Source organism: Loxodonta africana, chromosome 2 (assembly GCF_030014295.1).
Source record: "Loxodonta africana isolate mLoxAfr1 chromosome 2, mLoxAfr1.hap2, whole genome shotgun sequence".
NCBI lineage: Eukaryota > Metazoa > Chordata > Mammalia > Proboscidea > Elephantidae > Loxodonta > Loxodonta africana.
The window spans coordinates 58,805,388-58,827,166 of NC_087343.1; the positions used below are offsets into that span (position 1 = coordinate 58,805,388).

Sequence of the window (21,779 nt, forward strand, 5' to 3'; positions counted from 1 at the left end):
TAAAATACTCTGTTCTTTTTCAATTATGTATCTGTGTGGAACTGGGCTTTCTTCATATACTTCAATCAGTGTTTGAATAGTATATCACAAGTTGAATGCAGAAACAAATATGAGAGTCCAGCTGCCTTCTATTTAGCCAGACATTAAAGAGACTTGCAAAAATGTAAAACAATATACCTCTTATTAAAAAAATTGGGAGGGGGAATCTTAAAAAATGTTATTTATGCTAACATGTAATGGACTTATTGTTTGTAAGCAAGTAAATGTTTTTAAATTCTTCAGTTTTAATACCTAATATGGAAAATATCAGTAGATAAAACCATATAAATGACTCTTTAGAATCTTCAGTAATTTTTAAGATTAGGAAGAGGTTCTGAGATCAAAATTTTACGAACTCCATTGATAAGCAGTGATGTTGAGACCATTTCATATACTTAGTGGCCATTTGGATATCTTTTTTGTAAAGTTCCTCTTAAGTCTTTTCTCATTTTTTAATTGAGTTGTCTTTTTAAAAATAATTGATTTTTAGACCGTGCCCTCAATATTTTGGATGATGTATTTTGTCGGTCGTATGTGTTTTAAATATCTTCTCCCAGTTTTTGTCTTACCTCTTTACTCTCTTAATGACATCCTTTGAAATTCTTGAAATTAATGTAGGCCAACTTATCATATATTTGGTTAGTAATTTTATAACCGTTGCAGAAATTATGAAGGTAATTTTCCCCTTTTCTGCTTCTAGGAGCTTTGTAGTTTTTACACCTTTCACAATTACATCTAAAATCCACTTGGAATTAATTTTTGTGTATGATGAGGGTAGCAGTCAGATTCAAATCCTCCGTGGGTATTCAGTTCACCAGACACCATCTGTTGTCACTACTTTTGACCACACGCACAAAAATTTTCTCCCAAATAGTAATGTCATGCCATTAGAGTAAACATTAAATATTTATTGATGGTATTTGTGCAAATGTTTCATGGTATTTTGTTTTGCAGTTTTAAAGAAAAATTACATTAAACTTCCAAAAAAATATTAAATGCAAAAGGAGTAGTGGTCAGTTTTACTTATTAAAGTTAGAGTATTCTGGACTTTAAACAATTTTGGTTTGTAATACTCATCTATTTATGTGACTTCTTTTTTCTAATTGTGTATATTATATATGGAAAAATATTTATGGAGTCACTGTTAAAGTAAGAACTAATAATGCAAAATTCATTCTAAACTTTTCAGAAAACATTTTGATGTTAAGTTGCAATCAGAGTCACCTAATAGTGGAAAAAAGAGAGATGCAGATTTCGAAAGCACAGATGAACCCATTTTTGGAAAGAAGATCCGAATAGAAGAGTCAGTAACTGAAGATTTAAGGTAATATTCCCATTGTCATAAATATTGTTGTTGTATGCTGTTGAGTCTTTTCCAACTCATAGCTACCCTATAGGGCAGAGTAGAACTGACCCATGGAGTTTTCAAGACTGTAGTCTTTACAGAAGGAGCCCTAGTGGTACAGTGGCTAAAGCACTTGGCTGCTAACTGAAAGGTCAGCAGTTCGAAACCTAAGAGCTAATCCACAAGAGAAAGATGTGGCATTCTGCTTCTGTGAAGATTTACGGCTTTGGAAACCCGATGGGGCAGTTCTCTGTCCTGTGGGGTTGCTATGAGTTGGAATCAGCTCGATGGCAATGGGTTTGGTTTTTTAATCTTTAAGGAAGCAGATTTTTAATACTTTAGAATCCAATTTAGAGAAAGAATCTTAAGGCCTGATTTTTTTTCAAGAGGAAAACGTATGTCTCCTTTATTTCTGAAATGTCCCAAGAAGAGAATCACTGGAGAAGAGAGGATTCAAATGATAAAACTGACTCAATGAAAAGAATCAGCAAGAAGAAACATTAGGAGAAATTAGATTTTCAGTGTCCCATGTAGCAATAGAGAGGCTCTGAATCTCAAGACTCCCGTCATTGAGGGATGCACATGGATATCTGTGACTGAAGTAGTTGCTGTTCCTCTAATTTTGAAAGCTGGAACCTTCCAGAAGTTGGTGCTACTTTCTTAGGTTTACCTCTTTCTTTTTGTGGCGATGATCTTCCTGGCTTTGCTTCTTCCTTCTTCCGTCCCATAGTGTAGTTTGATGCTACCATGAAAAATTTACTCTTTGTAGGATTTTTTAAAACCAGTTAGCTATTGTTATAGGGAGTAAAATTAGCTACTATAAATGGTGGTAGGTGTGTCACTGAAATATCTTTAATATGCATCATTTGCCCAAGCTGATGGAATGGATTTCAAAGCAGTATTGCTAATTCAAAATCATTGTTGCTTATTATAGTAACTCTTGGGTTTTATTTATCTAAAGTATTATTGCCTATTAAATAAAAATCAGAAGTACAGTAAATAAGAATAATGAATCTAGCACAGAAATACATCTCTTCTTCAGCTTACAATGATAAATCCTTTGTCAGAGCCTGAACAGAGAACATAGATGAGCGTAACTTTAGATTTTAATGAGAATCATGAAACACTCTTGGAAATGATAGCAACATCTAAATTAGGCTAGTTTGTTTTATATTTTCTATCATGTAACTGGAGCCCTGGTGACACAGTGGTTAAGAGCTTGGCTGCTAACCAAAAGCCAGGAGTTCAAATCCACCAGCTGCACCTTGGAAACCCTGTGGGGCAGCTCAGTTCTGTCCTCTAGGTCGCTGTGAGTTGGAATCTACTTGACAGCAGCAGGTTTTGGTTTGGTATCATGTAATGGCTTTTATAACCAATTTTGTGTTTTGAATTAATGACAGTGCTTTTTATTCAAAATAACCATTGAAAGTAGGCTGACTTAATTCTTTGAGTAACCCACTTGGCAGTACAGGCAGTCCCTGGGTTATGAACGTCCGTCTGTCCAGCTGGTAGTTCTAACCAAAGCCTATTATATTAATTCAAGGTACATACAATAGTTTCTAATAATAAATAGGCACTACTTTGTAAAGTGAATCAAAACGTTGTTATTATTACTGTATTATTATGTAAAAGATGTTTTAGTGTATCTTGAAGTGTTTCTTTAATGTTCTTCACGCATAGAAAGGCACACTATATACTGTATACAAACATTTGACTAACTGACGTTAGATATGAGCCATACCTAACTGTTCTGACTTATGTACAAGTTATAAGCAACGGAACTGGTTCGTAATCCAGAGACTGCCTGTACGTTTGTTCTTCATTCGTAACAAAAGATGTTAACTGACCATTTTGAACTCTCAGCATGCATTTTTGTAATGTGAAAAATTTTTGTATGTTTTTAATAGTGAATGTTTTTCCAATTTGAAGTAATGATAATTGGGCAGTGTCATTTTCCTTAATGCATATGGGATGCTTATTATCTAATTATAGAAAAGTACTTTATTTTTGTGTAACTTTAACAATTTTTATAAGTTTGGCAGACCTGATGCCCAGAGTCAAGGTACAGGCAGTTGAAACTGTTGAAGGATGTACACATGAGGTAAGCATGAACAGTGTACAGTAGGTTGGTATTATAAATGGGATTTTTCTTTGGGTATCTAGTATAATGATAAGCAAGCAGTTTAGTCTCAGGGGCTTTGGAAACATGAAGCAATTTCTGTGGGGTGTACTTACTCTAGTGGAAGGAGCTGGGGCTTTGTAATCAAACCTGGGCTCTAATCCTGGCCTAGCTCATTTAATAACTACAGTCTTGGGTGAATATCTTAGTCTCTTTGAACATTGGTTTTTAATTTGTAAATTTGGAATAATGAGATCTACCTCATGGGATGATTGTGAAAATTATATGAGAAAATTAAAGTGCCGAGAACATGGTAGGTGTTCAGTATATGTTCATTCTGTACTAAGGTCAAGTAACAGTGCCTTTTTCCATGTCCATGTTCTGTTTCATGTCTTGCTGTAATTACTGATAAGTTGCAGTTTCTTTGTCCTGTCACAAGATGGTGCTTACTGATAGCTTGTAATATCCCTTTAGAAATGAGAGTTTATAGACATAAGGGACATAAGGAAGTTGTGACACTATTTCCGTCTATTAAGCCTTTTATCATTATGCTGTAACCTTACAACAGTTGTTATTGCAGATAATTGGAGAATCTTACTGAAAGTTTATTGAATAAGCACAATAACTCCAAATTAATAAAAACAGCTTTTGATACAGCTTTAGAGCCTTATGTTTTAAAATATCTGTTTTTCTGTTGAAAGTCCTTTATGTTCCTTTAGAGAGAGCATTTAGAGTGACAGGTGTAATGCCCATTTGATATTCATTCAGCATTTATGTTAGACCCTAAAACAAAAATAAAACAAAACGAAAAAACAAGCCTTACTCTCAGGAGGTCAGAAGTTCTTTCTGTCAAGCCCTCCATTTTGTCAGCTCCTCTCAGTTTCTTAGTAGGTAACTTTATCTCTTACTTCATTTAGTGAATTGAGTCTGTAGAGTTGGAGTGTCCTCTGATCATAACCTCCTCCAACAAGCCTATCTGCACCTATCCCATCCACTCAAAAGGCACTTCTTTCAGGCTAAAGAGGGTTGCTCTGCCTGTGCTCTTGGTTGTATCTTATCCTGCCTCCACAAAGACTTCAGTCATTCCATTTTCCCTTTCTGTGTCAAGAGTCTCTTTCTCTCTTTGCCCTTTCCTGTCAGTATGTAGATAACGTAAAAACTTCTCTTTTCATCTAGGTTGCATTTCAGACGCTGTTGTTTTTCTTCTCCATTGTAGTCATTCATCAGATAGGTTTTGAGTGCCAAATACATTTTATTATGCACTGAGTACAGAGTTCAACAAAACAGACATGGTCCCTGCCTTCTCAGTTACTGTTCAGTGGTCTGCTAAAGACTCCTTGAAAAATTCCTGTTTAGATTTCTTAACCTTATGTTATGTATTAATCCACTACAATTAGGTTTCTTCTCCCTTCATTGCTTTGAAACTGCTCTGGCAAAGATCACCACTGACTAATTGCTAAGTCTGTTTGACTCAAACAGGATATCCTGTTAGTTTTCTCTATTTTCTAACTCCTTAGTCTCTCTAGGTTCTTCTACCTGTTCATTATGTATTGGCATTACCCAGACTGTTCTCAGAGAACCAGAACAATTCTTTGATTCCTGTAAATATAAAAATATAAATTGTTCTTATTATTTCTGTCAAATCCCAGAGATGCTAAAATCTTAATTGCTTCATGCTTGATGTTTTTTGTTTATGTCATAAAGGGTATCAAGAAAAAGACATGAGAAAGGTTGACTAAGCAGATATGGGCCCATAGGTTAATTGTACCTTGATGGGGATAACACCATGATTTGGGGTCTGGTCTTAAGATTTTCAGATCCAGAAATTTTATTTTGCCAGTGTACCCATGGTTGAGCTTTCTAAGGTAGACTCACTTTCATCATTCTCATAAGAAGTTGAGGTCTACAGAAGAATGTTATTTCCTTAATTTAATGGCTAAGCAGTCCTTTTGCTATCGAACTACCTGGGAAGCAGAATTAGAAGCTTTAAAGTTTCTTAGAATCATAATAAAGGGGATATAGTCTTATGGGAAAGACTGATGAATACTATTCCTATTACCCGGAAGTGTTCATTAACTAATAAAAGCAACACATAGTTAACTCTATCCTAAAGTATGCTGGATAAAGTGTCAAATTCCAATTTTTGGGCTTTGCTTTGTAGACTCCATTTAGAGCATCATAAGTCTAACAGCATTCTTCATACTGGCATAATTCATTAGGTTTCATAATTGACTAGATTTTACTTTTCTTAATTATCAGATTCTAGTCATTTCTTTCTGAATCTACCACATCATTTTGATTGTAATTGAGTCACAAGTTCACTAACAGCCTCTCAGTACTTCTAAGGCAGCTAAACACATCTAATACCTGTTGATTGACGTTTTCCTTTTAGAAATTATTTCTAATTTATATGCATACCTTACTTTGCCCCTGGGGATTATTTATGCACTAATTAGTTAGATTCCTGCTGTACAGTCAGAAACCTGAACACTTTCAGTATTAATTTTTTAATCTTGAAAATTCAGGTATATTGTGAACTGCTCTACATAGGAAATCTTTAATTGGAAGAAAATGCTAATTTTCTGTTCCAGGAAATATGAAGTGTCATTTTATTCAACCTAATTTTCTTTCATGTGGTCATAGCCTTTTTAATGCTCGTTCAGCTTTTTTGAGCATTCATTAATGTCAGGCAGTGCATTAGGTATGGGAAATACAAAGATAAGATAGGTCCTAGACTTTAATAAATACAGTTTTTGGGGGAGATAATATGTAAGCTTTTAATTATTTTACCACAACAGAGTTAGTAATTTATTTTTTGTTGTGCTTTAGGTGAAGGTTTACAGAACAAATTAGTTTCTCTTTAAATAATTAATACATATTGTTTTGTGACAACACTCTCTCCTTCTCCACTTTGGGTTCCCCGTTTCCATTTGTCCAGCTTTCCTAGCCCTTCCTGCTTTCTGGCCCTTGCCCCTGGCCTGGTGTGGCCATTTAGTCTCATGTACATGGTTGAGCTATGTGTATTATTGTTTGTTTTATGGGCCTGTCTAGTCTTAGTCTTAGTAGTAGAGTTATTTTTGAATGTTAAATCTTTAGCTTTTTGCCTTGTTCTTAAAGGCATCATTACTTTTGATTTTCACACCCTCATTGATTATGGAGTGCTGAATGTGTCAATTTGAAATAGTAACTTGGTGATTTATTTTTGTCATCAGGTTGCGCTTCCTGCAGATGAAGATTATTTACCACTTAAACCTCGAGTTGGAAAAGCTGCAAAGGTCTGTGCTTTGGGTGATAAAATTTATACAGTTTTGTGAGTCTCTCTTTTCTTTTTTTTAAAAATCTTAAAGGTAAACTTCTCAGGTGAGATTTTTATAGTTTCCAATGTATATAGACCAAGGATCTCCAGCTACTTGGAGACAAATATAGAGAAAATCCAGCCAGTAAACTGCCATGTTGGAAACTAAGCATTATGTAATGTACTTTTTTAAAATTAGTGATTCTCAACCTTTTTAAAGAATCTAATGAAATTTATCAACCTTTTTTTAAGGAAAGAAAAATCCTTGAATACAACAAGTTTTTGCATACAGGTTTAGGAAATTTACAAACCTCTAATGAAACCCAAACTGTATTGCTTTTATTAGATGGGTTTTGAAGTCCTCATAGACCTTAGAAGTTTAGCAGAATTTTAATACAAAAATTTCCAAGTCTTTTTCATTAAATGAAAAAAGGCAGTATGGTGTGGTGGAGTAAGGATGAATTCTTTAAGTCTAATATATGAATGTTTGAATTCTGTTAGCTAAGTGAACTTAAATGAGGGACTTCACTTTTCAGAGTGTCAGAGTTTCTATGAAAGGAAATAATATCTACTTCAGGGGTTATGAAAATTAATATATGGAAAATATCTTACGCAGTGCTTTACTACAAGCATTGTTCTTAATAAATGGTAATGGTTATTTTACTATTGTTAATATAATGTATAAATAAGCATAATATGTAAATGAGGACAGCAAAACTAATTTCTACACCATGTGATTGATATTTTTACTGCTCCTAATTTTAGCTAGTGGGTGGCATATTGCATGAATAGAATTGTAAGGAAATGGTCTCAAAACTGTTTTAAGAGTAGCCTCTCTTGATTTTAACTGTGTTCAGATGTGGCGAGGTATTTTCATGCAGATAATAACATTTTATTTTTATAGGAATACCCATTCATTCTTGATGCTTTTCAAAGAGAAGCCATCCAGTGTGTTGACAATAATCAGTCTGTTTTAGTATCTGCACACACATCAGCGGGAAAAACTGTGTGCGCGGAGTGAGTAGCTTTCTTTTTAAATGAAATTTTAAAATAACTTTATTTTGTTTTTGTATCTCACTGTTTGAAATTTCTAAGTTTTTTTCTGTTTGATTTCTTCAAGTAAATCTTTTTTTCTTCTGCTTTTTTGGGGGGGCTTCATTTGCTCTTCTAGTTTTATAAGGAGGAAAAATGAGGCCATTGATGTGAGACCTTCCTTTTATAATATAGGCATCCAGTGCTGCACATTTCCTTTTAATGGCTTTAGCTACGGCCTACAAATTTTATGTTATGTTGATATGTTTGTGAAATATTTTTTTGAAATAATTTTATATGTTTTGATATGTTTGATTAAGATTTCTGTCTGGCATCATTTTCCTTCTACCTGAAGGAATCCCTTGAGTATTTATTGTAGTGCAAGTCTGCTGATGAGAAATTCTTTCAGCTTTTATATGTCTAAAAAGTCTGTGTTTCATCTTCATATTTGAAAGATATCTTCGTTAGGCAGAGAATTTTAATTTTTTCTTTCAAGATTTACTTGGCATTGTTTATATATAATAAGTCTGTTGTCGTACTTAGTACATAATGTCTTTTTCTCTGGCTGCTTTTACATTTTTTTGCTTCATCACTACTTTTAAGCAATTTGATTATGTTATACCTTGATGTAGTTTTTTTTATGTTTTCCTGTGCTTTGGTTTTATTGAACTTCATTTGTGGGTTCAAAATTTTTATCAGATTTAGAAAATTTAACCATAATTTCTTCAAATATTTTTTTCAGTGCTCCTAATGACTCCTCTACTTTGAGGATTCCAGTTACACTCATATTAGATCACTTGAAGTTGTCTTATGGCTCACTGCTGCTATGTTCATTTTTTTTCTTTTGTGTTTCATTTTGGGTTGTTTCTAACGCTGTGTCTTCAAATTCATTAATCTTTGTTTCCGCACTGGCTGATCTGCCATTAATCCCATTCAGCATATTTTTTGTCTCAGGTTCTGTCGTTTTTGTTGGTAGCAGTTCACTTTTGAGTCTTTTATATATCTTCTATCTTTGTACTAGGAATCCCTGGTGGCTCAGTGGTTAAGCGCTCAGCTGCTAACCAAAAGGTCATTGGTTTGAACCCACCAGCCGCTCTGCTGGAGAAGGATGTGGCAGTCAGCGTCCGTAAAGAATTATAGCCTTGGAAACCCTTTGGGCTAGTTCTGCTCTGTCCTAAAGGTTCACTATGGTCAGAGTCGACTTGACGGCAATGGGTTATCTTTTTTTTTTTCAATGTCTGTACTTAATATGATCAGTCTTTCCTCTAGCTTCTTGAACACATGGAATACATGTGTTCAAGAACTATTTAAATGTTAAATGTTAAATGTCCTTGTTACTACTTCTTTCATCTGTGTTATTTCTTGGTCTAATCAAAGCAGTATACAAAGAAGCAGGAAAATACTTGGTTTGGGTCAGTATTTTCCTGCTTCTTTGCATACTGCTTAGATTAGATGTTTGGCTACTTTTAATTTGTATCACTGATTTTAAGGAATTTGATTATGATGTGACTTTATATAGATTTTTTCATGTTTCTTGTACTTAAGTTCATTGAACTTCTTAGATTCATGGGTTTATTGTAACCCATTGCCATTGAGTTGATTCTGACTTATGGCGACTGTATAGGACAGAATAAAACTACCTCACAGAGTTTATAAGGAGTGGCTTCTAGATTCGAACTGCCGACCTTTTGTTAGCAGCCATAGCTCTTAACCACTGCACCACCAGGCTCCTCATGGGTTTATTATAGTTATCAAATTTGGTAAAATTTTAGCCATTTTTTGCTTTAAATATTGCCTTTACTCCCCATCCTTCCCCAAGTCGTTTGGGGATTCTTATTGTATCAGGCTGCTTGAAGTTGTTCGTAGCCTACTGATGAGGTGTTTACTTCTTACTATTTTTTGGTGTTTATTCTTTGTTTCATTTTGAGTAGTCTCTTGCTATGGCTTTGAGTTTACTCATCTTTTTTTTCTACAGTGTCAAATCTGCTTTAATCTGATCCAGTGTATTTTTCATCTTAAATGTATTTTTAATCCCTAAAAGTTTGATTTGGGTCTTTTAATGTCTTTCATGTTTCTGCTTAACGTGCTGCTCATTCTTTCCTCAACATTCTTGAGCATACAGAGTGTAGTTATAACTGCTGACGTCGTTGTTAACTAATTACATCATCTGTATGATTTTTGGATTTCTTTTAATTTTTTTCCTCATTATAGCCCGGAATTTCCTGCCTTTGCATGCTTGTTAATTTTTGATTGAATGCCAGATATTGTGAATTTTACCTTGTTGAGTGTCAGGCGTTTTTGCATATTTATAAATATTCTTGAGCTGTCTTCCAGGATACAGTTACTTGGAAAAATTTAATCTTTTGGGGGTTAACTTTTATAGTTTTTTAGGCAGGACCAGAACAGAGTTTAGTCTAGGACTAATTTTCCACACTACTTAGTCAATACTTATCTCAGTATTCTACCCAGTATCTTGTGGATTATCTTGATGTTTTCCACTGTGGTTGTTGAGAACCCAGAATACTCTCAACCCTGTGTGAGATTCATTTTTATCTCTGCTCCTTTTGGATGATTTTTCCCTGGCCTTGGGTAGTTTCCTAACAGTTATTTATTGATCAGTACTTTTTTTACTTACCTTAAGACTCAGGGCAATGTTCAGCAGGTATTCAGAGATCTTTCTTTGTACAACTCTCTCTTTTCTGGTGTTCTGCCCTGTAAACTAGCCTATGTGCCTTTCTGGACTCCCACCTCTGCTCAGTTTAGGGAAACATCCAGGCTCCATCTGGGTTCTCCCTGTTGGGCTTGGAAATTCTCCAGGCAGTCATCTGGAATTACTTCATTTGTTTTTCTCTCAGAGATTACTGTTCTTAATGTTCAGTGTCTGACACTGTTGTTTCCTATGTTTGTCCTGTTTTATAGTTGTTTCAGGTGGGCAGGTAAACCTGGTCCCTGTTACTCCATCTTGGCTGTAAGTGGAAGCTTCCTATATTGTTATTTATATAATTTGTTTTTGTTGTTGAGAATACACACAGCAGAACATAACACCAGTTCAACAATTTCTGCATGTACAATTCAGTGACATTGATTACATTCTTTGAGTTGTGTGACCATTCTCACCTTTTTTCCCAATTATTCCTCCCCCATTAACATAAGCTCACTGCCCTCTAAATTTCCCATCTAATATTTTGTATTACTGTGGTCGGTTTGATCCCATATGGATAGATCTTAAAAGAGAAAATACTCAAGGTAGACATTCTGTACTAGTTAAACTAAAAAATTGTTTAATTTTAAGACTTCAGGGGATATTTTTGGCTTAAGGTTTAAAGATTATCTCGGGGCAGTAAGTTTGAAGGGTTCATCCAACTTCTTTCCTGTATTTTTAACGTACATTATCTGTTACTACAGTAGTACACGTATCTATAATTTGTGAATAAATACACATATGATGAGTATGTTTTAAAATTTTTGATGGGAATTTTTCTTCCAAAATATATTTAAAGACCACGGTTCTCTTGAGCCTTGTTACTTGTATCCTTGGATCAGACAAGTCAATACCACCTGAGAACTTGTTAGAATCTCAGGCCTTACCCCAGACCTATCGAATCAGAACGTATGTTTTGGTAAGATCTCTGGATGATTCTTACATCCATTAAAGACTTTTTTTGTCCTGTTCTTTTGGTGACAGTATACACAGCAAAACAGGTTCCCATTCAACAGTTTCTGTGTGTTCAGTACATTGGTTACGTTCTTCACATTGTTTCAGTATTCTCATTATTTCCATTCTAGTTGTTCCATTCTCATTAACTTAGTCTCACTGCCCCTCAACCTTCACATCCATGCTTTAGATTAACTGTTATCCATTTGGTCTCATATAGATACTTTTTTTAAAGAGCACCATACTCAAGGATGACATACTTTACTTTTTGAGCTAACCTGCTATTTAGTTAAAAGGTGACTTCTGGGGATAGTTCTGGCTCAAGGTTTGAAGAGTATCTCAGGGCAGTAGTCTTGGGAATTCCTCCAGTCTCAGTAGGTCAAGTCATATTGCATTAAAGTTTAAGATAAACTGAGCCATTCTGAAAATGGATTGTGCCCTTTAACTTTGATTTTGAAATCTGTTATAGATTGGCTTTTGTGGGTTAACTTTTAATAATTTACAACATAATTTATTTCTCCCTTTTTCTATTAAGTAGCTGTATTAGGTACTCTTAACAGTGGACACCCTATAGAGAAAAGAAACAGATAAAAATGGCATCATATAAAATGGCCCCAATCACCCTGCCCATCATTGTCTTTACCTTTGCATGATTGTAAAAGCCCCAGGATAATTTTTCTTTGGCATAGTTGGGACTTATTTGGTCACTGTATTATTGGTTCGTTCGATGTTGGCTATCTGTTTAAGTCCCATTTCTTGTCTTTGCAGGGAGAGTTAGAGGAGTTTATTTTGGGTCTCATGCCCCTCTGGTGTCAGGTAATTGCAGAATAGCCTTGATCTGTTTCCCACCAGCACCCAGTTCTTTCCAGTGGATTAGGGCTAATTTCTCTCAGGTCCACCCCTTTTCAGAAGGTGCTGAAGTCAGAAACTGGTTTCCCCCAGGCACGGGTATAGAAGAAGGAATCTAACTACTGTTAGTTCAGTTATTTTGTCTCACTTAGAAAAACAAATTTAATAGCAGTGTGTTTGGTGCATTATACATTTAAAGCCAAAATGTATAGTTGTCTAAACTATGTAACCTTGCTTTCACTTTTCCTACGAGAGGAGAGAATTTATCAGTAGAGAAGGTCCTTAAACCCTACATTGTGAAACCGTAAAGAAAATTTTTAAAAAATTCACCAGACCCTTTTGAAAATCTGATGAGGTACGTATTTGTATATGTATACCACATTTTATAATAATTTCAGGGAGTGGTTCAGAGATCTCAGGTAAAGGTTTCCCTTAGGAATTCAAGGACTTAAGGTAAACTCCCACTTTAGCTGATAACTGTAGTAGAGGGTTACATTTTATTTATAAATCTGTTTTTGGGATTAATATGTTGGTACAAGATCATTTATCTATGTAATTGAATAGTTTTCCTGGCACTGCTAATTTTTTTATTCCATGTATGTCTCTTAATTTTAACAGCTTTATTATTAAATAACTTAACATAAAATCCACCCATTGTAAGTATACACTTTGGTGCATTTTGACAAATTTGTACAGTTGTGCAACCATCACCAGTTTGAGAACACGTACATTAATACACGTAGTTCTCTTGTGTGTGCTTGCATTCAAACCTATATCACCCCCAGCACCAGGCAGACATTTCTGCCTCCTATCGGTAGTTTTGCCTTTTCTAGAAATTTATTGTAAATGGAATAAAATATGGAATCTTTTGTCTGGTTTTTTCATTTAGCATAATGTTTTAGATACGTTGTTGTATGTGTCATGTTGTTACATGTGTCAGTAGTTCATTTCATTTTATTGCTGTGTAGTACTCATTGTGTGGAGCCCTGGTGGTACAGTGGTTAAGTGCTCAGCTGCTAACTGAAAGATTGGCAGTTCGAGCCCACCAGCCGCTCCCAAAAGATTAAAACCAAACCTCTTGGCATCGAGTCAGTTCCAACTCATAACGACCTGATGGGACAGAGTAGAACTGCTCCGTAGGGTTTCCAAGGCTGTAATCTTTTTTTTTTTTAACTTTTATTGAGCTTCAAGTGAACATTTACAAATCAAGTCAAACTGTCACATATAAGTTTATATACACCTTACTCCATACTCCCACTTGCTCTCCCCCAATGAGTCAGCCCTTCCAGTCTCGCGTGACAATTTTGCCAGCTTCCAACTCTCCCTATCCTCCCATCCCCCCTCCAGACAGGAGATGCCAACACAGTTTCAAGTGTCCACCTGATACAAATAGCTCGCTCTTCATCAGCATCTCTCTCCTACCCACTATCCAGTCCCTTTCGTGTCTGATGAGTTGTCTTCGGGAATGGTTCCTGTCCTGGGCCAACAGAAGGTTTGGGGACCATGACTGCCAGGATTCCTCTAGTCTCAGTCAGACCATTAAGTATGGTCTTTTTATGAAAATTTGGGGTCTGCATCCCACTGATCTCCTGCTCCCTCAGGGGTTCTCTGTTGTGCTCCCTGTCAGGGCAGTCATCGATTGTGGCCGGGCACCAACTAGTTCTTCTGGTCTCAGGATGATGTAAGTCTCTGGTTCATGTGGCCCTTTCTGTCTCTTGGGCTCTTAGTTATCGTGTGACCTTGGTGTTCTTCATTCTCCCAAGGCTATAATCTTTATGGAAGCAGACTGCCATATCTTTCTCCCTTGGAGTGGCTGGTGGGTTTGAACTGCCAGCCTTTCAGTTAGCAGCCAGGTGTTTAACCACTGTGCCATCAGGGCTCCTTTCTCTAAAGATTTTTTTTTGTATTCCCAAATGAAATTTTAAGATTAGTTTATTTCTACCAAAAAGGTCTATTGGAATTTTGATAGGTATTTTGTTGAATATATAGATCAATTTAGGGAGAATTGTCATCTGAACAGTATTGAGTCTTCCAACCCATGAGCATGGTATATATTTCTCCATTTCTTTAGGTATTTAATTTCTCTCACCAGTATTTTTGTGTGTTCAATGTACTAGTTTACACATATTTTCTTAAGTCTATTGATAACTTTATTCTGTTTTATACTATTGGCGAATTTTGTATTTGGACTGTTCATGTCTAGTACATTGAAATAAAACTTTTTACATATTGGTGTTGTATTTTGCAACCTTGCTAAACTTTTTTTGCTTAGTTGACCATTCCATAGGATTTCTACACAGGTGATCGATCGTGCTGTCTGTGAATAAAGATAGTTTATTTCTTCCTTTCCAATACGTATGCCTTCAGTTTCTTTATCTTAATGCACTGGCAATCCCCAGTACACTGTTGAATAGAAGTAATGAGACTGGACATCTTTGCCTTGTACCCAGTGGGAGGGGGAAAACATTTAGTCTTTCATCATTAAGTATTGTTAATTGCTGTGTTTTCCTGTTGTTCTTGTTAGCTGCCATCCAGCTGGCTCTGACTTATGGTGACCCCTAGCACAGTGGAACAAAATGCTTCTTGGTCCTGCATCATCCTCATGATTGGTTTTGAATTGGACCATTGTCATCCATAGGGTTTTCATTGGCCGATTTTCAGAAATAGATTGCTAGGCCAGTTTTTCTAGCCTGTCTTAATCTGGGAGCCCTGCCAAAACCTGCTCAGCATCATAGCAGCATGTCTCTACTCATAGGCGGGTGATGACCATGAATGAGGTGCACTGGCCAAGGATCAAATCCAGGTCTCTCACATGTAAGGCAGGAGTTCTACCATAGACCCAGCAGTGTCTGAGGGCCCTTTACCAGGTTGAAGAAATTCCTTTTCATTCTTAGTTGGGAATATATAAAAATAGGTTTAAAAGTGAGAGTTTTTACCAAGACATTGTATTTGGTCAGATGCTTTTTCCATCTATTGAAATAATCAATGTAGTCTTTGTTTTTTGTTAATGTGGTATGTTACTTTGATTAATATTCTGTTATTAAATCAACCTTGCATTCCTGGAATAAATGCAGTTCACGCAGGTGATCGTTTGTATACATTGCCAGGTTCAGTTTGCTAATATTTTGTTACAGCTTTTTTGTGTCTATCTTCATAGAGGATATTGGTCTGTACATATCTTATCATTTAATGTCTTTGTCTAACTTTGGGGTCAGGGTAATACTAACTTCATAAAATAAGTTAGGAAGTTTTCCCTCTCATCTCTTTTTTGATTGAGTTTTTGTAGTATTGCTATTATTTCTTCTTCAAATGTTTGGTAGAATTCACTAGTCAAGCCATCTGGGCCTGGGCTTTTCTTTGTAGAAAGATTTTTAATTCCAAACTCAATTTCTTTATTCACTATAGGTCTATTTAGATTTTCTTTCTTCTTGAGTCCTTTTTGGTAACTTGTATCTATGTAGTGGTTTGTCCATTTCATTGAAATTGTCTAATTTGTTGTCATAGAATTGTTAATTTCTTTAAAATCATTTTACTTTCTAGGGGTCTTTGTTTTTTTTCTCATTCCTGATTTTCGTCTTTTTTTTTCCCCCACAAATGAGATCTTTTGTTTGTCACTGTTAAAAGTCTGAATTTTAAATGGATTCTTGAACTGGTAGCTCATAGCCATCAGCTCGTTCAGCTTTAGCACCTGTCTCACCTCCAGTAGCTTTCCCAGAACTTCTACCTTCACCACGAAGCTCTGTGAGTTTTCCCAGTTCAAACTTGGGCTTCCTCAGCATTTTTACTTTTGTAACCAACACATCATGGAGAGGAAAAATAGTTTGGCAAATCTTTTCTATGTCTTTCCCAGTGCTGCCTGGAATCAGTTTATAGACCACTTCTTTCAAGTCATTTGTCTGCACCTCTTTGATCCTGATGTCCAGCATTTTCTCCTGGATTTGGCAAACAGACCTGTTGGTGCGGAGCATAAGAAGTCTTCCGAATCTGTTGTATTTTTTTGGAACACTGACACAGAATAGATGAAGCAAATAACCATTAATAGTCTTGACATTAACATGGTCAGCCATTTTTTGACTGTGGAACACATTTTATCACGGGTAAGATCCATTCCGTGGCATCTGGTCAGGCAATTTTTGCCCTGATCATCCTCAGTAAATAGCTTGAATTTTCTAAGTGCAACTTCATCGTTCTGCATATCAGCAAGGCTTGCTTCAAAACACAACCCTTGAGGCCATAAGATACAATTTTGGTTGCCTGAGTCCTTGTGAGTAGTGTTTTCCCAGTATTTCTTATACGGAACATAGCTGGTGCTTTCACATCATACCAGTCTTTCTTAAAAAATGGATCAACTACTCTCTCCTTGGCTCCTTTTTTGCCACTTTTTGTAAGGCGCTTATTCTTGCTGACTGCCATGGTGCTGCTCAGGGAACCACGAGGACTGATTTTCGCCTTTTGTGCCTTTTTTTTTTTTCCCCTTGGTTTTTTTAGGTAAAGGAGGCTTTGGTGGTTCAGGGATAGAATTTTTGCCTGTCAGGGAGGAGACCCGATTTGATTCCCAGCCAAAGCACTTCATGCGCAGCTGCCGCCAGTGTGTCAGTTGAGGCTTGTGTGTTGCTATGATACTGAACAGGTTTCAGCAGAACTTATAGACTGAGAAAGAGTTGGAAGAAAAACCTGACAATCCCTTCCCCAAAATCAGCAGGTGGAAACACTGTGGATCACAGTGGTCTGATCCACAACCAATCATGGGGATGGCACAGGACCAGGCAGGGATTCCTTCTCTTGTGCATTAACGACAACAACAGTTTTAGCAAAGTGTTTTTCAGTTTTGTTGATTCTCTTTTTCTTTTTTGAAAAAACAGACTCTGATCACTGGTTTTTCTCTTTTCTGTTTCACTGGTTTATGCTCTCATCTTTATTATTTTCTCTTGCTTTGAGTTTGATTTCTTCTTTTGTAATTTCTTGAGGTAGAAACTTAGCTTACTGATTTTAGATAATTCTTGTCCAATATAACCAACTCAACAGCAACAGGTTTGGTTTTTGTTAATACAAGCATTTAAACCTATAACTTTCCCACTTTGTACTGCTTTACCTGCCGTCCATGGATTTGATAATATTGTGTTGCATTTTCATTCAATTCTAATTATTTTCTCATTTCCCTTGTGATTGCTACTGTTCACTTTTCAAATGTTTTGGTATTTTTCCAGTTTTCTAATATTTCCTTGTGGTTGGAAAAGAGAAATTATATGATTTAAATGATTTTTAAATTTATTTCACCTTGTTTTGTGCCCTAGCATATGATGTAGCCCGGAGGGTGTTTAACGTGCTTGAAAAGAATGTGTATTCTGTTTTGTCAGGCAGAGTATTCTGCATATGTCAGCTCAGGTGATTGATAGTGTTGATCATGTCTTCCATATTCTTTCTGACTTTATGTCTAATTGGTCTATCAATTATTGACAGATGAGTATTGAAATCTACAAATATGCTTCTTGATTTGTCTAGTCCTTCATTTAACTGTCAGTTTTTGCTTTGTGTATTAGGGGTCTGTGAGTTGGAATCGACTTGATGGCAGTGGGTTTGGTTGTTAACTGCTTATATATTTGTAATTGTTACGTTTTCCTGGTACACTGAAATTTTATCATTATCAAATGTTCCTCTTTGTTTCGAGTAACATTCATTCTGTTAAAGTTGACTTTGTCTGATACTAATTGAACTCTTATGGTGCCTATTTTTATGGTATGTCCTTCTCCATCTTTTTACTTTAAGTTTGTTTGCATCTTTGAGTTTTATGGTGTCTCCAGTAGATAACATGTAGTTGATACTTTTATTTAATTCAGTCCCTGACAATCCTGCATTTTGATTGAGGTGTTTATTTCATTTCACAATTTTTTTTTGGTGTGTACCTCCCAGCCTGATGCTCAATGCCTGAGCAGCTCTGGCTGGAACTTCCTTCAGTATCACCAACTGGGTGAAGCTGTAGATCAGGAAGATTTAGCTGCAGTGGACCCTTGTGTGTGGGCAGTAATGAATGGAGTTGTAAAATGTTGCATGCTACCTCAGTGGAACTGGCAAGCCCTATGAAGGTGAAGGAGACAGGGAGCCTTAGTGGTTAAAGATGTATTTTTGTTCATGAATAATTTAGTTACTGGTATGATTGGATATACAGTTTCCTCTTTTTTTTTGGTATGTATCTTATCCTTTCTGTTGTTTCCTTCTTCACTTGCTTCTTTTGTGCTTTACATGTATTTTTAGTGTACAGTTTTATTCCTTGGGGTTTTTATTTTTAGTTTTTTAAAGATCTATCATGTTTTGTGTGGTTGCGCTAGGGCTTATAGAATATAGCTAAATCGCCATTTCTGTAAAGTATCGAAACCTTGCTGTAATATAGCTCTGTTTTCTCCTCTTTGTGTTATTTTTATCATATGTATATTATTTAGATATGTTATAAACCCAGTAATACAGTGTTATGATTACCGTTTTTAACAGTCTTATGTTCTTAAACATATTAAAAAAGTAAGGGAAAAATACATACGTATAGTCTTTTATATTTCTGCATAGTTTTGCCATTCTTTTGTTCTTTATTGCACCACCTGGTGTCATTTCCTTTCAGCCTGAAGGACTTTTTAGGTTTGATAGTTTCTCTTGATCAAACTTCATATTCACTGCTTTTGAGCCAATCTAGTGAATTTTTCCTTCTGATTATTGTACTGTTCAACTGTAGAGTTTCCGTTTGGTTATGGTTGTTATAATTTTGGTTTCTCTGTTGAGACTATTTGTTGAGCCATTGTCTTATTTTCCTTTAATTCTTAGAACCTACTTTTCTTTAAATTTTTGGACATATTTCTTATTAGCTGCTTTGAAGGTAGTCTGCTGAGTCCACATCTGGGCCCATTCAGAATCAGATTCTTATGACTGCTTCCCCCACCCAAGTATGGATCTCACGTTCTTGTTTCTTTGCATGTCTTATAGTGTTTTTTGTTGAAAGGTGGACATTTTAGGTAGTATATTGTAATGTGTATGGAATGGACTCAATGACATTGGAGTTTTTTATGTTTTATTTCGTGTATGTCTCTTACGGTCATATTTAATCATGTTTGTTTGGGTAACTTTTTAATTTTGTTAATAGTTTATTTCACTCTTTTGGGGCAGGGCTGGGATGAATATTATTTTTATCTCTCCAAAAGGTCAAAAAGCATATTGACAGCAGAAACCAAGTCTTAAATAGGAGGATCTATCGCAGTGCTAAGCTTAATCCTGATTTCATGATCTATATTAAAATTTTAACTGAATGTTCTTTAAAAAACAAAACTTTTTTTTTTATTAATAGCTATGGAAGAACTTTTACATAATCAGAACCCACCATAATTTTTACTCAAGAACTGATTTGATAAATATTACATATCGAGAAAGAATACATATGGATTAACTCATTTTTGAAAGTTAAAAAAAAAAAAATTTTTTTTTTAAAGCCATTCCTGTTAATGGTATCTGTATGTATAAGCTCACAGGCAGAGACTCTAAATTTCCCATGTGTTTTACCTACAGGTAAAAAAGTTGTTTTACCTACAAGTAAAAACAGAGTAACCGTTAATAATCATTGGTATTTGTAACTCAAAACCTGTTGCCATTGAGGCAATTCCAACTCATAGTGACCCTGTAGGACAGAGTAGAACTGCCCCATATGGTTTCCAAGGAGCAACTGCTGACCTTTTGGTTAGTAGCCGAGCTCTTAACCAATGCACCACCACGGCTCCAGGTATTAGTAATTTAAAAAAAAAAAAAAAGTTACATTAATTCCCAGAGACATAATTTTAAAATTAAAACATTTTTGTTCATTTAGACCACTATGTTTCAGATTTGTCATAATAATTACCAGTTTATTAGTATTTCTGTACTAAGTAGAATAAGGTGTTAATGTTCTTTAGAGTCCATTTGAGGCAAGTAATTAGGGAAAATTTGGACATTTTATGTATTAATAGAATTGAAAAATCAGAAAACTGAAAGTAAAAATTTTATAATTACCTTTTTCTTATTTGCTTTCATATCTTTAGGTATGCTATTGCATTGGCCTTAAGGGAAAAACAGCGTGTAATATTTACCAGCCCAATTAAGGCTCTGAGTAACCAGAAATACCGTGAAATGTATGAAGAATTTCAAGATGTTGGTCTGATGACTGGAGATGTTACTATAAATCCTACGGCATCTTGTCTTGTTATGACCACAGAGGTAATTTATATAGTACCTCATCCATTTTTTATTAATGTGTGTTCATTTAGAGCATTGTGTTTTATCACTTGCTCTGTAGAGATAAAATGTAACACTTTTCTTTCTGAGCAGATTTATTTGAAAGGGAAAAAGTTCACCTCAAAATGTTCTAGCAATTGTATGAATTCATATCTAAAATGCCAGTATTTCTATTACTTGTCATAATTTTTTTAATCAAGTATTTTTAAGGGCTTTTTACTATCATTGACATCAAAATGTTTTGACAGCTTTGATACAATTTGAATACGTAGTTTCATATAAGTAGTAGCTCTTTGTTTAGCTTATTAGTAGGTATTATGTTTAGCTTCTTCCCATAATCATAGTTAGGCTTTACATATAATTATATCTTATTCGAAGTACTTCTGTATATAGTTGGATCATATCCTAGTTTTTTATGAGGACATGGTATATTAGAGGGCAAAAATTAGTTCCTGGTGTGGAGAGCCAACCAAAAGCATTGTTCATTTTTCATTTTGGTACCCAAATTAAGTTTATTTTCTGTTCTCAAAACTTGGTTCCATCTGTGGAGGATTTTTATTATTGCCAAAAAATCAGGTTAACGGGTGCCAAAAAATATCCATATCGTGAGGGAATATAAAAATCAAAAACCAAACCTGTTGCTGTTGCGTTGATTCAATTCATAGCAACCCTATAGGACAGAGTAGAATTGCCCTATACGGTTTCCAAGGAGCGCCTGGTGGATTCGAACCGCTTACCTTTTGGTTAGCCCCTGTAGCTCTTAACCACTATGCCAGCAGAGTTTCCTGAGGGGATGTAGGCAGAAAAAAAAAGAGCAGACAGTATAATGAGGTCCAGTGTGTTGGATAGAAGATAATTTTAATTTGCTCTCATATCTTAGAAAGTATGTATCTTGGAATTGGTGCTGAGCATATAAAATAATAAGTTTATATTTGAGACACATGGACGGTAGAGGTGATGATAATTCTGCACATTATAGCTCATTTCTAATGACTGAGGATTAATTTACTTTGGTTTTATGGGAGAAAGGAATGTTATTTGATTTTTTAAAAATAGCATTGATGGGTCAGTGATGGAACTCACATCTTCCATGTTGGAGACCCAGGTTTGCTTCCTGGCCAGTGTACTTCATGCATAGCCACCACCTGTCTGTCATTGGAGGGAGGGTTGCATGTTGCATTGATGCTGAACAGATTTCGGT

General features: G+C 35.5%; 1 protein-coding gene and 1 pseudogene across 2 annotated transcripts in view; one reads left to right on the top strand and one right to left on the bottom strand.

The window, feature by feature from the left end:
* Positions 1–21,779, top strand: part of MTREX (Mtr4 exosome RNA helicase) — a 122,775-nt gene that overhangs the window by 13,073 nt on the left and 87,923 nt on the right. For both annotated transcript variants that reach the window (XM_064271964.1, XM_064271967.1), the window contains exons 2-6: positions 1,229–1,363; positions 3,419–3,485; positions 6,716–6,778; positions 7,703–7,815; positions 20,386–20,560. In XM_064271964.1, the coding sequence (XP_064128034.1) occupies positions 1,229–1,363; positions 3,419–3,485; positions 6,716–6,778; positions 7,703–7,815; positions 20,386–20,560 (553 nt within the window). The remainder of the gene's footprint in view (positions 1–1,228; positions 1,364–3,418; positions 3,486–6,715; positions 6,779–7,702; positions 7,816–20,385; positions 20,561–21,779) is intronic.
* On the bottom strand, positions 15,355–16,886 carry LOC100668057 (small ribosomal subunit protein eS1-like; annotated as a pseudogene).